The sequence below is a fragment of the Mytilus galloprovincialis genome, chromosome 9 (assembly GCF_965363235.1).
Source record: "Mytilus galloprovincialis chromosome 9, xbMytGall1.hap1.1, whole genome shotgun sequence".
NCBI lineage: Eukaryota > Metazoa > Mollusca > Bivalvia > Mytilida > Mytilidae > Mytilus > Mytilus galloprovincialis.
In genome coordinates, this window is record NC_134846.1 from 48,567,644 (window position 1) to 48,584,526 (window position 16,883).

At 32.7% G+C, this 16,883-nt stretch overlaps 1 protein-coding gene across 1 annotated transcript; it reads left to right on the forward strand.

Annotated features, from left to right (window-relative positions):
• The first annotated feature begins 9 nt into the window (after positions 1–9).
• Positions 10–16,665, forward strand: LOC143045180 (uncharacterized). The gene is made up of 10 exons (XM_076217520.1): positions 10–48; positions 1,378–1,405; positions 2,739–2,777; positions 3,456–3,538; positions 4,740–4,811; positions 7,497–7,641; positions 8,675–8,766; positions 9,320–9,388; positions 10,526–10,679; positions 16,543–16,665. Exons 2-10 carry the CDS (start codon positions 1,387–1,389, stop codon positions 16,575–16,577), a joined length of 708 nt encoding a protein of 235 aa, XP_076073635.1. The 5' UTR covers positions 10–48; positions 1,378–1,386; the 3' UTR covers positions 16,578–16,665.
• Positions 16,666–16,883: the final 218 nt, after the last annotated feature.

Here is a 16,883-nt window from a genome sequence, read left to right on the forward strand (position 1 = left end):
TATCATGATAACGAGGTCATTATTGAAGATAAGTTCAATCTAGTTCATGTACGTATTGTTATTTTATAGTTTGAAAAGAAATACTTCATATATGTGTACACTAACTATTACCCCTTTTAAAATTTTACAATACGTAATTGCCATTTCCCTTCTCTTTTGTTTTCTATACGATTGGTGACTTCCTGAAAAGTAAAAACACATTTCTTCAATGTAAATAGCTGTGTTATATTGTAATATCAAGTAATTGTAAATTTGTAACTGAACGGATGGTTTTCGCTTTTCGTTGTCTACGCGTTGTATGTTTACTTCGATTGTCCCCTTTGTATCGTCCTCTTTTTTCCTTTTATTTACAAACAACACCAATGTAAGATGTCCTTTTCAAACAATCCTTTTATTCGAGTTTTGTAATTATACATACACATTGTTAACGTTGCACGTGTGTAATGGCGTATGAAATCTTCTGATGTTTAACGTTGTACTAGTTGAAGAGCATACTTTGAATCAAATAACGACATATATGTTGTGCGTCCCCATAAACATAATAGGTAAACCATTCATATATATTGATTTAGTGTAGTCTGTATGACACAGAACAATAAAAAGACTGTAGTATACTACAATTTGCTTCAAATATAGTATAAACATATGTGATGATGGCACGACATGAATAACATTTATTTTCATAAGAGAACAAATGTACGACGAATAGACTTAAAAGACGTACATTTGTACTTTTTAATCAACAGTTTATCAATATTTTGGTTTGAACAAAATGTATGTTTCTTGTTCTTGTGTTCGTTTAAAATCCTTATTTGAAAGTGTAAAGGTATGCTAATACTTGCATTCATAAGGACCAAAGGTTTACAAATTGGCCCGCAATATTCCAAGTTCAAATATGTTCATTCGACGCTTGAGAAAGAGGGACGAAAGATACCAGAGGGACAGTCAAACTCATAAATCGAAATTAAACTGACAACGCCATGGTTAAAAATTAAAAAAAGACAAACAGACAAACAATAGTACACATGACACAACACATAAAACTAAAGAATAAATAACACGAACCCTATCAAAAACTGGGGTGGGGTGGGGTGACTTGTAAGGAGTGAAATATATCTGAACTGAGCATAATTATAATGAATATTCAAATTGACCAGATCCAGTTTGATATTGACATTATTTTAATATAACTAAAGTATAATGGCATTATTTATAGGTTTTAATTTCGTAATGAAACCAAGACCTTTGGTTCTTTCTAATTTTCGTGTGTTTTTCCTCCGCCTAAAAATTCGATGAAGTGATTGGATCACTTGATATCGGTTTACATGTTTATAAGATATAATTTCTTATATTTTTATTATTCCTTTGTAACTTCAGTGGAAGAAAATGAACATGCTTTTCACAGGTAAGAACTAAGTTGAATATTAATTAGACTTTTTAAGGGGGTAGACCATGGTTAAGGGAGATAACTCTTTAAATCAGTGACGCGTTTGTAAAAGTCAAGTTTCATCAATGCATTTTAAGCATTTACCTGAAACAGATTAGACATAATCCATGTAAGCTTTCATTTAATTCCAATGTAAAATTACTAAGCAATTAACTATTAGCCGTGCACAGAGTTTGTATGGTATGTGAAACATCCTGGCTTTGAGAAATAAAGCAAAACTGTAAGTATCGACGATGCAAAAATAATGGTTAGACAATAATTAATACTGTTCACATAGTTTTATGTTTGAACAGCAATATACTTCTTTTGCCTTTATTAATCTATTAAAAACAAAATCAATGCTAGCACCGACAAAAACTGGACCTTACTACACTGTAAATCGATATTCTCTACAAATATAAAAGGATAGACTAGTTTAAATGGATCGTCACAATCAATACGGTGTCTAAAAATAAAATCCCCATAAACGTAAAATAGAGACAGTAAGAACACAAGAGAATCAAATTCATAAATTGATGAAAAAACGTTAAAATCAAACAACACGAATCTAATCATAGCTCAAGAGTGAAATCAAGTGTATCAGAAGATTAAACAGTCCTGTTTCGTATGTAGCACCCGTTGTGTTGCTTAGGGTAATCAAAGATAAGCATCAATTGTTGATGTCACAATCAAGGTAAAGTGAAACAACACACTCAGATAAATGTACTTAATAGGGGTAACCAAATAAGGATGTGATGGGCATTGGTAACATACTGATATTGACATACTATTCAACATATTAATTATATCATTCAGCTGCTAAAATGATATTGTCTTCATCACTGTCATGTTTGAGGGATAATTCAGACAATAGCAAAACAAGCGGCAACTTTCAGGAGCCTCTGGCCTTTGTTAGTCTTGTATGATTTTTAATTTTAGTTTCTTGTGTATAATTCGGAGTTTAGTATGACGTCCATTATCACTGTACTAGTATACATATTGTTTAAGGGGCCAGCTGAAGGACACCTACGGGTGTGGGAGTTTCTCGTTACATTGAAGACCCATTGGTGGCCTTCGGCTGTTGCTTGCTCTATGGTCGGGTTGTTGTCGCTTTGACACATTCCCCATTTCCTTTCTCAATTTTATTTTATTTGTATTATCTGTTTTTTATCAAGTAAATTATTTATGATGTGCTGCTCGGTCGATATATACCAAATAAAGTCAATATAGTTGTTGACGGAGTATAAATTTCCTTGAACGTAAACTAATCATACCACATCTCCTTATTTTTGTATTGACATTTTTTTTTCAGTTCCTATTCTGTTAACGTTTTGTTTGTCATGTGTCGACGGTAAGTCTATAAACCGTTTAGTATAATTATTCAATTTTAAAGTGAATTTACGCATGCATATTATAATTGAAATTGGTGATAGTCCCCGGCTTGCGCAGTTGTTTTTATATTCTTTAGGTCGTGCTTTAGTATATGTCGAGACTCAACTTTAATTTCGTTATAAACTAATGATAGAAATAAGTGGACCAAATGGCTATAAGACTTCACCAGGCCTATATTTGAGTAAGCCAGATGCGCTTGAATCAAGTTAATTGAACGATTAAACAAATTACGATGATGAACAAAACAGACAAATAAATTAGCAAAATGACGCCACGCCACGCAGGAAAGATACTTCGAAATACACACAAATTTTATATATACAGAGTCATATTTATATGAACCATAAGTCAGTGGCCAAGTTATCATTAATTTCACTTACACAGTGTTGTCAATATAAAAGAATTTTATGCGACTGTCAAACAAGCCAAGATTACTTCAACAATTTCTAAAACAGGAAATGCCTGTATTAAGACATGAATATTCTGATAGTTGTTTTCCATTCGTTCGATGTGTATGAAATTGATTGTGCAAATTGCTAGGGGACTTTCCGTATTGAGTTTTCCTTGGAGTTTGGATTTTTATTAATTTGTTTAAGAACATGCATTTTTCAATAATTGAATACAATATTGTTCACAGGTTTAACCTGTTTATCGTGTAATGGTGTTGCTGATATCAACGACTGTCTTTCGACTGCGGCAACATGTCAAAATAGTAACGAGGTAACTATTGTGACAGTATTTCTTCCCTTAGTAAATGTGGTAGATACTTAGCTGTAAGCGGTTGAGCTAAGATAGTAGTTATTTAACTTCGTCGGTTTATGAGCTGCCTTGTAACACAGAGGTCCCGGGTTCGAGTCCCGGCGGAGACACAGATAATTTTGTTATAAGAATTATGATCTCCGGTTACCAGTGGCGGATCCAGAAATTTTCATAAGTGCCCATTGACTGCCTAGTATGGGGCCGCTCCTGTCATGGTTCAGTGATTCCCTATATACTCAACCATTTTTTTTCAAAGAAAAGGGGAGGGTGGGCCTCGTGTAAAACCCTCTAAATCCGACTCTTGTTACACTGTGTTGGTTCTGTTGTGAAAATTAGCAATAAAGTTTGATGCCTTAATTGCGGACCAAAAATGTAAACGACTTGATTTGTTTCTTTCATACATGTATCCATCCGTTTTAGGTCCTTATTTCAAAACAAGTTCCAAATCTGATCTCGGCTACAAGAATTCTTGTTGAAAGTAAGAAACTTGTTCCGTGCTTTTTTGCAAGATGACAAGTGTTACAAAACGGTCGAAATTTCATAATGTAAGCCATATGAATAATTATTTTTAAATGATAATATTAACTTGAATTAGAAAAATTTACTTACAGAGTAGATACATGTAAATGAATGGAGGTATTTTTCGGATGCAAACACAATTCCTGCCTACCACCACTTGGTGACCCCAGACCATGTGAGTGAAATTCGTGTGGACAAATAGAGCACACTGTGTACCTAATATTTCAAACGATTATAGCATTCCAGAGATCCATCAGCTTTTAAAAATATATTGAAAAATATGCAATAAATAGTCGTGCAAATTTGATGTATAACTGTACGCAAGGGAGTGGGGGAGTGCTAGTGGCATGGTAGAAAAGATACTATAGGTAAACGCATTGCCAACTAAGTTGACTCTACCTTTTATATTGACGGTGTCTTTTGGTCAAATGCCTCTTGGTTAATATACATTTTGATTTTCAGTAGATTTTCAGTAGGTGGAACGTTTCAATTTCCATCTACGGAAAATCAAAATGTACAAAAAGGCATTTGACCAAAAGACACCATCAATATAATATGCAAAATGACGAAGAAAGACTAGAGGCTATTTTACATTTGTATATCAAGAGTTTAGCTGATCGTCGATAAATTTTGTATATTCTAGGAGTGTTATCTCGACAAAACAATTCTGCCGAATCTCCTAGCTGTGTTTTCTGCCGGTTGCAGATCTAAACAGGTAATACTATGATTGTAAACGAAATCAAATATTTTGTTTACCTTTTATCCTGGCTATTAAATATAAATTATAATCCGGAAAATGGTATAAAGTAAAATTTCAAAAATACTGATCTCCAAAGAAATTCAACTCGATAATTTTTTATAAAAAAAAAACCTAATAAAAAGTCAATATTGTTTTATAATCTTTATCAAAAGCAAACAAATGTGTAACAAAGAAGAACTAAAAAAGGCATATAGACGAATCAAATTGGCAAAATTGAAAGACAAGAATGCAAAATATTACCATAGCAGAATAACACAATGACGGGATGTAGAAGAACATAGCTACGCCATATGTAACAAAGAAATACAATAAGCATGTAGACAGAGCACATTAGGAAAATGAAAGTTGTTAGAGGCTTTGGACTAGCTATCAGTTAACTGCGAGTACTCTCAGATCTGTACCTAGTGTCTTTTTGTTGTTGGGATGTTCAAGTACCTGTCCATGTCCATTTTTATCTTTAGCCATCTGATGATCATGAGTTAAGACTTTTTCAACTGATTTTTATAGTCCGTTCTTATGATGTACTGTTACACCACTGTCCCAGGTTAGGGGGCGATTGGAATCCCGCTAACATGTTTAACCCCGCCACATTCTGTATGTTTGTTAGTATGTACCTGTCCCAAGTCAGGAGCCTGTAATTCAGTGGTTGTCGTTTGTTTATGTGTTACATATTTTTTCGTTCATTTTTTGTACATTAATTTAAAGGTCGTTAGTTTTCTCGTTTGAATAGACCACTTTCGAGTTCATCCGTCACCGGAAAAACTCGTCAATTATACGCGCCTTTATGACGTCATTTACCAGATAGAGGGGGTCGCCTGTATCCCTGCACTATTTACGTTCACCAAGGGTCTTGGTGGTCGTCATTGTGCAGGATAAACTAGAAATAATGGTTGTTCTGTAGGTACTTAATGACAATTCCCTAATGACATCAATGTTGATTGTCAATTTTGAGAATTCAATTTGTCGTATAATTCGTACAATATAGAATTATAGTTTTCCAACCACTCGCTCAACATTGGAATGGAAGTGACGACGCCCCTAAACGCACAAATGACGTTCACTAAAACCAGAGTTTTTGACGGAAATGCATCGAACTCGAAAGTTGTCTATTGTTTTACATTGTCAATTCGGGGTCTTTTATAGCTGACTAAGCGGTATGGTTTGCTCATTGTTGAAGGCCGAACGGTGAACTATAGTAATGTTGTTATTTCTGTGTCATTTTGGTCTTTTGTGGAGAGTTGTCTCATTGGCAATCATACCACATCTTCGTTTTTATAAGAATGCAAAAATTATTTTTATGTAAAGAATGTTCAACAGATGATGTTTGGTAGACAGTTGGTTGCCTGTTGGAGTTTTCTTTTTCAGTCGTGTCGTTGCCAGTTTATTTTCGACTTATCAGTTTGAATTTCTCTTTGGTATCAGTCGCCCTCTTTTATGAATAACATGTGAAAAAATGTCACTTAGGTTAAAATCACCGCCAAATTGTTGAGGAAACATTGAAAAAAAGTCTAAAACTAAAAAGAACCTATCAATATCAACTAGAATATAACCTATAATGATAAATTCAACGATATTGGAGTCTATGCGGCTGTTTTTTGCCTTTGGTCGGGTTGCTGTCTCTTTCACAAATCCCCAATATACATTCTCAATTTCATATGTTATCATTTTCTATTATTCATTTTTTTAAGGAAGCTGGCTTGTCATGTTCTTGATTTTTTGTCAGATTTTCATAATCCTCTGGTTTTATCCATTTAAATGCCTTGAAAAATTTTGCCCGGTGACCCCCATTTTTCTTTTTGAAATTCTTTAACAGGTATAGTGATACGCCATCTGTAAAAGTCTTATAAAATTTTAATTACTTTTTAACAGTTTTTGAGAACTTTAACTTGTCAATGATAAAGCTATGAAAAGTCAAGAGAGAATATTTTCCCGCCAAAATTTCAAAGGCTCATATCTCGAAAACAAGCACGGTGACCTATATTTCTTTTTTGCTTTTTGGATTCCTTTATTAATTCCTTATTAATATAAACTAGTGTTTTGAAAAGTTAATTACTTTGAAACTCAGAAGCGAGCTCCCTTAAGGTAGCAAAATAACCTTAACCCTCTTCCCATTAAAAATTAAATAAGAAATACAAAAAGACTCATAGGCATAATACATAACTGACTCATTCATTATTGTCATTAACATTATTAAAATGTATCTATATTAAGGATGTTTGCTTGTCATGTTTTGGAACTTTTGTCAGATTTTCGAAATACTCTGGTTTTATCTGTTTGAATGCCTTTAAAAAAAATTGCCCATGGACCCCCTTTTTTCTTTTTATAAATCTTTTACCTGTATAATTATAAGCCATGTGTAAAAGTCTTATAAAATCTTATTTATATTTTAATAGTTTTTGAGTACTTTAACATGTTTAACTGGTGAATGATAAAGCTATGAAAAATCAAGAGAGAAAATTCCAATGGTTATATCTAAAAAAAAAAATGACATTGACCCTTATATTTATTTTGCTTTTTTGATTCCTGAATTAATCCCCTATCAATATATACTAGTGTTATGGAAAGCTATTTATTTTGAAACTGAGCAACGAACTTCCTTAAGTAAGCTAACTAGTATTGTTAAATTGATGTATGCAATAGGTTTGTGATTTATTTGCTGCCGCTAGTGCTGGGAAAAGAGAAACTTCAAGGACAAAGAGAACAACCGTGGCCTGCGCCGAGTGCTGTACGACAAGCTCAAATAATTCAACAGGAATACCGTGTAATGGCTATCTGTGTAATCAAAGTAGGTATTGCATCTAGTTCTTGATTAATATTTATTTTAATAAAGCTGACACGCTTTTTAAAGTCGTTAAAAAAGATACCCGAGGGACAGTCAACTTAGCATTGAGTACAGCCATATTGTTATGTAAAATAATCACTATAAATAGCTACAAAGTAAAGGACAAAACGTTTTCAAGATACTTAAATGATTGGATAGCTGTTGGAATTAGATTGATTCTATATATTTCAAATTGTGCAATAAATATAAAAAATAAAGTAGCGAAACATGTTGACAAAGGAATATTTAGTTAGAGATTCACCATAGGTCAACACCGCATGCCACCTGAACGATCCATTCACTGTGAATATATGACCCTGCTGCTACACCCCGTTCACATGAATATAGACTCCTTAAATATGTATATGTATGCATAGTAGACGGTCTGCAAGCAAAACAACGTCAAGTTTATACTAGACGAAAAGACTTTTCCCATTCGTGTTCTTCCTAAGCCAATTTGGCCAATATATATATCTATTACCAAGTGTTGTTGGGATGAATAAAGACACGTGTAAATCATTGTGTATTAAAAACGCTTGCAAAGAGGGAGGAAAGATACCAGAGGAACAGTCAAACTCATAAATCGAAAATAAACTGACAACGCCATGGCTTAAAATGAAAAAGAAAAAAGAAAAAAACAAATTAAATAAGAGTAAACAAGAAGCAACATACTAGAAAACTAAAAAATGAGCAGCACGAAACCCACCAAAACCTGGGGGTGATCTCAGATGCTCCGGAAGGGTAAGAAGGTCCTGATGTAAATGTGACACCCGTCGTGTTTCTCATTTTATTACCAACCGATAAATAGTCTAATTCGGTAGCAGTTCTCAGATAATGTATCACATGTGGAGCAGCGGCTACTTATCCACCAGGAGCAACTAAGAACATCATAGTGTTTGGTGGGGTTCGTTATGTTCAGTCTTTAGTTTAATGCACTAGGTTACATTGTGGTTAAATTAATTCTTATATAATTTACACTTATTTTTCAATTTTGCAGAACCAAAAACTGATATAACAACTTGTGGTGTGTGCGATAAAGTTGCGGACCCAACACTATGTTCTGTTATACAGGACTGTCCACCAAATGAAGTAAGAATTTCTAAGCTAATTTGTTCATTAAAATATTTGATTACGTATGGTAAATGTGCACATTGCTGTTCATACCTATTTCAATTTTAAGAGTTGCCTTGGTCTTCAAACTGTATTATGGTTGTAATTTCTTGTAGATTGTATTGGAAAAGAAGTGTAGCAAATAAAATTTGCATTTAGATAGCGGAAAATTGCTCATTACTTTTTTGAAAGTTATTACAGTCTGCAAATGAGTACACATATAAAAGAATAATAAGATGTGAAGCATAATTGAAAGAGAAGAAAAAGAGAAAAAATTTCTAAAAAGATATATGTAAAGTAATAAGTAACGATACCGATAGACATCATTTACAATGTTGCAAATTTCAATGTTTATTATTTGTATTAACAATAGATTTCATATTAACTGATATATCATAGAATGCCAATACAACCCCCCCCCCCCCCCCCCCCCCCAACCCGAGAAAAAAAAAGAAAAAAAAAGATGTATATAAAACATTTCGCAGCAGTTGTTTAATACTACCTCCATCATAGATTTGTATTACTCTTGCAGGTGTGCACATCAGAATTAATGTTTGCAAATAATCAACTTGTACACAGACTTGGATGTGAGAGAAAAGATGTAAGGCTGTTTATTTTATTATCAACTTTTTTATGTACAGATTTCACCACTTTAAAAAGCTCATAAATAATGTAAACTAATAAACAAACAAACATGATACAAGGCAATGCACTGTACTGAATATACTGTACCAAGGAAAATAATGGCCTTCTTGGTCTATTATCTACGGAGTGTTATTTGTCTATTAAATGTTTGATTTAAGGCAAATACACGATTTTTTATTGTTGAATTTTGTTATTTCCAAAAAAATCGTATTAAAATTGGACTTCAAACTTATGTATCGATACTTTTGTTGACTAGTAAAGATATCTAATGCCAAATGTGGGATAAACGATACTGAGCAGAACTGTTAAAACAATAAATGTGTAGTATAATTAACAACTGGACAAATCTCTACAAGAGACCAAATGATACAGAAATTAAGAAACTGTAAGTCACCGCACGGTCTTCAAAAATGAACAAAGCTAATACAGCGTAGTCAACTACTATAAAAGGCCCCGAATTTACAAATAACAGGAAATAAAATTAACGGTATCAATTTTCTTGCACCAGATGCGCATTTCGACAATACATGTCTCTTCAGTGATGCTCGTGGCCAAAATATTTGAAATCCAAAGCTTATATAAAAGATGAAGGGCTATAATCCAAAAGATTAAAAAAGTATAGCCAAATCCGTGAAAGGAATCAGAGCTTTACATGAGGGAGATACATTCCTTAATTTATAATAATTTCTATCATTTTGTAACAGCAAATTTTAATAACACAAAAAATCCGTATTTTCATGCCAGTACCGAAGTACTGGCTACTGGGAAACCTGAGGCCTGACGTTTGTACAAAAGATAAACACAGAAATATACGACAACAACTGAATTACAGGATTCTGATTTAGGACATCTGCATGCGCCGGGGTTAAACTCGTTTGAAGGTGCCTACACGTCCCTAACCTAGCACAGTTGTGTAGCAGTACAAGATAAGAAAAAAACTTTAAAAATCAATTGAAAAAGTACTAACTCATCAGATGGATACACATAGAAATATATATAGCACTAATACAGAGTGGACGTGACCGGGTACTTATACATCCCCACAACTGTTGATAAAAACAATCCAGGATTTTATATTTGACGCATTTTATAGGTTTGCGATGTTACATTGAAAGGTTACAAGTACGCACATCCTGGACAATATATTGGTCCTAAGCGCAAAAGAGTAGATGGGGAAATAGTTATTTGTTCTTCTTGTTGTGATACACGTACCTGTAATATGGCAGATTGTAAAGCATTGATAAACAGTAAGTGTACAACAATTGTGGCATTAGATTTACGTTTTTGAAAACATTTAAACACAGTTCTTTATATTAAATTTAAGATGACAAAGTACGTGTAACTCTTAATACTAGTCTTGCATATAACTTTTTGGTAATTTTATTTCATGTGCGTCGTTTATGAAAAGTGTTGAGGATACAAAAGTAATGAAATGGTCAAAGAGAGGTGAGAGATAATAATTGGATATTTAAACTACTAAGCAAAAAATAAAACTAAAATTGCCATGGTATTTCAAATGTTTAATCATTAGAACTAATTAAAAGGTTTAACTTCAAAATTTAAATGAACACTAAACGATTGTATGCAGATTTAATACAGTATTCGACCTTAACTGTCCTTGTCAGGAAATTTTGAAATGTATATAGGAAAACTGGATGTTTGCTAAGAAGTGTTTATTATGTCAGATTTCATGTTATACTTAAAGTAATAAGAAAATGTTTAAAGGGTGAACCAAGGTCAGGTTAAGGAATTTTTGTCAGATGTTCGGACAATTGGTTGTTTTCCTTTAGGATTCAGGGTAAACTAATTTGCCCAGTTACACTCATATTTCTTTATATTTTCCAATAGCCCATAATAGGTCATTAACTAAAAAATAAAGCAGATTCTGGATTTTTCTTTCTATTTAAGACACATATAATACCAATGCAAATATAAGATTAAAGTCTGAATCAGCATTTTCCCGCAATTTAAACAAAATATCGAAAAGGACTCCATGACCCTTCAAAAGTTTTAGCTTATTATGTTCTTTGACGAACACTCTTTTGACTTATTGAAACGATGATAAATTTTTAGACTAGTTTAAAAAAAAATTCACTTAGATACATTCTTATGGTCATTGAAATGTTAATCATAAAAAACAGCCACTTAAATATTACCACACCATCAGTAAAATTAACATAAAACACAAAAACCAAGACCTTATAGTACAAAATTAAAAAAAATAAATTCAAACATATAAGATGAACAAAATCATGAATGATGATAATGATGGATTTAAGTAAACGTCCACTGGCAAATATCATAGGCATATCAGAACGATTAAATGTTGAACTTCACAAGGTTACAGCCCACTAGCTATAGATGACAAGTCACACTAGGGCGCAGGGTATCATGTTCACACCGAGTTGACTAGTCTTTACTCTTACCCCAAAATACAACATGCAGAGAAACAGTATTACAACTTTTATTTTTCGTTCATGGCGTTTTCAGTTTATTTTCGACTTATAATTTTGAATGTCCTTTTAGTACTTGTGTCTCCTCTTTTCAAATCTTCAATATGACCCGATGGTTGTTCGTTTATCCCGTTTCAAAAAATGGAAATTACCAATAAAAAGCAAAAAACGCTTTAGTATTAAATATTTATGTAGATTTTCACGAGTGAAAATTCTCAAATCAAGAAAGGACAATCATTACTACTATTAATAGACTTAGTGCAAGTGAAAAAACGGTTACTTGAATTGAAGAATAACAACTAAGTCACGGTAAGTGTTATTCGAATTATATATTAAATGAATTTAAGCTGGATCTTTTCTGGACTGAGTTTGATCATCAAATGTTTTTTCGTATAATACAAAAACAAGTTTGCATTTAAAGAAGCACAATTATCGTACTTGGCATTACGCACATCAAGTCGAATAAAATGTATTGCCTAAACGTACAAAGTTGTTATCCAGGGGGAATATGTTCAACAGACAGAAGTCGACAGAGTGAAATGTCATCTATATGGAGATAATATTCTAACACCGAGTCAACAGGTCTTTGCCTTCACTTTTTAATTTCGTATGTTTCGTGGGGAAGCAGTAAATATTTGGTTTGAACTCCCGAGTAAGGAACACTGTACTTCCTGTACTTGCTTTGAAGCATTCCATTCTGATAATACATTAGGATACTCTAGCGATCTTGAAAAATGCGTGTCCGAATTATACATACCTGTCAACTGACCCGGATTCTGCGGGTGTGACCCGAGATTTTCACAATTCTGAGGGATCACCCGGATCACCCGCCGAGTCATTGAAATAACCCGGAAATTCCGAAAATGACCCGATTTCACCCGTATTTCTTAGCCTTGAGATTGATTTTCATAAGTAATATTCCTTTGAAATACCGGCAAATTCGTAATTCTTCCATGAACATGCAGTTCATCTAGCTATGTAAACTGTCAAATTAAGTGACCCATTAAGTGCATGGCTTCACTTGACAGCTTTGGTGTCAAACACACTGTTGATTAACACCAATTACCTTAGCTTTAGGTCGTAAATAAATTGCTCTGTTGTTTTACAAAGATATTTCAACTAAGAGTTACTTCCCCTTATTTGTCACCATTCAAAATTATTCCTTATATTTACGTTTTATGGGTGAAAAAGATTAAATCATAATAATATAAAATTCAAATACATATTGAAAAATAACTTTTCATTATTTTTATACCTTTATACAATTTTTAAAAAAAAGTTGAAAATTATTTTTTACATTTATACTCCTTTAACTGTATTACTATATTTTATTATAGTCTAATTTCCTTCCATGAATGAAAATTACTGTGCTTAAAGGCTACATAGTCAATAATCTCAAACATTTAAGAATTACAATAAATTTTAGTGTTTTTAATGATAGCAGTATTTCTTTTCTAAAAGTAAAGCACTTAAGGCGAAGTGTACGTAATTAAACTACACAATGGATTTTTTAAAAATGTTACATGTAGTTTCTGCTTGTAAAAATAAATCGGAAAATAAAATAAAAAAAGGGGGTAACCGTTTTCGTTTTTGAGATACGAACTGTTGAAGTTAACAGCATCATACACCAAAATTACAAAGGATATATAGGGAAAATCGTGAAATTCGGCAGGAATTGTTACATTTCCAACATTTTCTATTATATTAGACAATCGATTTTTTTTTAAATTTATGAGACGATTCTAAAATATCTGAGGAATCGATTGGTGCAAAGAAAGTCCTTAGCAACCGTGCTACTTTTCAAGCTATACACTGTTAAGGATGTACTTAGGTGAGGTTTTGGAATTTGTGTCAAATATTCGGACTCCTTGGTGTTTTTCCATACAATACAATGTAAAATATTTTGCCCCATAACACCAATTTATTTTTTCATATTAGACTTAATAGCTCTTGAAAGGTCATTTACCAAAATTTTAGAAGATTCTTGATTTTCTTTCTTTTGTTTTGAGACCCAAATTATACCAATGCAAATATAAGGTAAAAGTCCGAGTCAGCCTTTTCCCACCATATTTTAATTCTCAAATATCTCGAAAACGAGGTCCATGACCTATCAATATTTTTAGCTTATCTTTATCCTTAATTGATGCTCTACCAGCTAATAATATCAATTTTCATTTCTTAATTTCTTAATTTTTACCTAACCTCACCTAAGAACATCCTTAAAGCTGAATCTTGAGTGTAAAAAAACAAAAAACAACGACAACGTTATTGACGTCGCAGCAACAGTTACCACGCTTCATATAGTTCTATATATATATATACCGTTTTGTTGGAGTTCGTGTTGCTCGGTCTTTAGTTCTTTATGTTACGTTTTGTGTACTATTGTATTGTATTTGTCTATTATATTCGGGTGCGTGCGGAGATCGCCAAGCTAGAAAACGGTTGACACTTTCTTCATTATGAACTAAAACTATTTTTGACCTTGGTCTCTTCTCAGAATATCAGCCATCTGTCTGGCACAGGATAACAAATCAATATTTAAGTAAATTTAAGTTGTGTTGTAATTCTTAGTACATTTGGGTAAATTAATCTTATCTTTGTGCCGCATAAGCATCTTTTATTCAACACATCCCTGAGCCACGACCTTTACTTTTATGTGCATTCGGAATTTACACAAATTGTAACCCGAATAATTCAGTCGTATTATTCAGCTTATGTACGAATGCTACATTTCTTGTGTGGGAGAAAATGGACATGGCAAGGGCTTGAATTATTTGAGTTACCCAAATTGAAACTCGGGAATATATTTCTAGCTGTTCGGAATTCGCGGAAAAAAAATGATTTTTTTTTCTTCGGCATTACGGTATTGAATCAATATGAGACAGGGGCGTAGCTAGGTATTCAGTCAACTGTGTACACATGACATTCGATAATTAAAGAGTTTTGACAACTTCACCGGTTTTCATCTACAGATAACATTTTTTACTAATTTTTTTTAATAAAAGAAAAAAAATGTGAAAAAAATTATGTGTAGGCACGTGCCTAAAGTGCCTAACGGCAGCTACGCCCCCGGATCCCAAAAGGGTCAATCCCGAAATCCCGAGCTAAAAAACACCCGATCCCGGAGTTCTGATAAAGGTCCTAACACCCCCCCCCCCCCCCCTTTGTAATTCTATATTCTATTCATTCATAATCTTGAATTGAGACTTGATGCTCCAAAATTACATTCTCTAATTTTTAATGATGCACACAGGCACATTAAAAGAAAACAGATTTCGCTATATATCTCTTCGAAATTGGAATTTGTGAAAGAAGAAATGACATTTTATATTTTATCATACATGTGTACTTTCAATTTCAATATTGTTCTAAATTTAGATTTAGTTTTATAAATTGCGGACGGAATAGAAGACACCTGTTTATTTTCTGCACATGTAGAAAAAGTTGAAAACTGGGAGTTGAATGAAAGAATTTTTACTTATTTTAAGATAAATGTTAGAGTGAGACAAGTTTTAAGTTACTGAGTAATTTTAGGGCCTACTTTGTTTATTTTTTGTTTGTTTTCCGTCTTTGTTCTTCCGACTGGTAAGTTTTGCACTAGTGGTCAAATTATTCTCTTGGTATAGTCTGATTTCTTATATGAATATAAATCATGTCCTTAAATTTTCAATTGCACAAAATACGAACATTTCAACGTCTTTTTAATTAAACAATTAAATTCACACGTCTTTCATTAATTATTTGTAACCTATAATAAAACTTTACGTTGAGTACTGTGTTTTTCGTTCAAGACTACGGCTTTTTTAAAACGATATTGTTTGGTCATTTCAGGTTTTATTTTAATTAATTTGATATCAATAGAAGAAAAATTGTTACAAAGTCATGTTTATTTGTTTATAATTTTGTTGTGAGGCGTTTTTTCTTTCTGTTGATATCATAAACACGAAATGCCTTCTCCTACGCGCCTAAAACAAAACAAAACAGTGTTTTTAAGTCAAGCTGCCAACAGAACAACGTACAGAATGCTGTGATTTCTAATTGGAGTTATTTAGATAATTCTATGAGGTTTACGAGAGCACATGCGTGCTTGTTGGGTTCATTATAGACCGCAGAAAGTAGTTTTCTTTCGTGTGTCCTTTCTTGGAGTAAGGGAGATAACTTGCGTAACTAACGACGAACGTTTTTAATCCCGTATTCCGCTAGAGGCGTGCAATAACGTACACTTCGCCTTAAGACTGAATTACACAAATTCATAAAAATGTTTAAAAGTGCAATGAAATAATATTTAATAAGATTTAAAATGACTTAACAAAGTGAACATGCATTGATGTTTTGGTATCTTTGATATACATTATAAGAAAATGTACCATAAATACTGAAATTCAGCTCGAAAAAGTTCGTACGCGTTATGACCTGAGATTTGATTCTTCAATGCAGGTCATGACCTGCATTTTCATCGTCACAGGTTGACAGGTATGATTATATTACAATCGCAATCAGATTAACGGACAAGGAAGGGATTAAAAAAAAATTAATGAACATGCATGTATACTAGACAAGTGTTTGAAATTGGTGTTTTACGAATATGAAACTTAATTACATATTATTAGTCATATTTGTAAATTTATAATATTGTTTCTTGTTCTCTTTTTTTCAGTACAGCCATGCTACAATAAAACCCTATGTGGCTGAAAAACAGCGGCACTCTACACATTTTACCAAAAAGTTCATCAATTTTCTCGAATAAAGCTACTTTACATAAAAAAAAGCAAATCTCAAATTTCAGTTTGTATTAATTTTATAATTGGAGGTTTATTTTAGTATTTATTGTATACATGTATTTAAAAAAAAAATATACACCTTAAGCTTAAGAGGACTAGTAGATTCTCTTACCCATGTTGTTATATCTATACAGTACTATAATTAATACTAACATAATTAATTAATAGTATCAATGCATACACATTTAGGTTAAATTGCTACAACTGCATTTGTGTA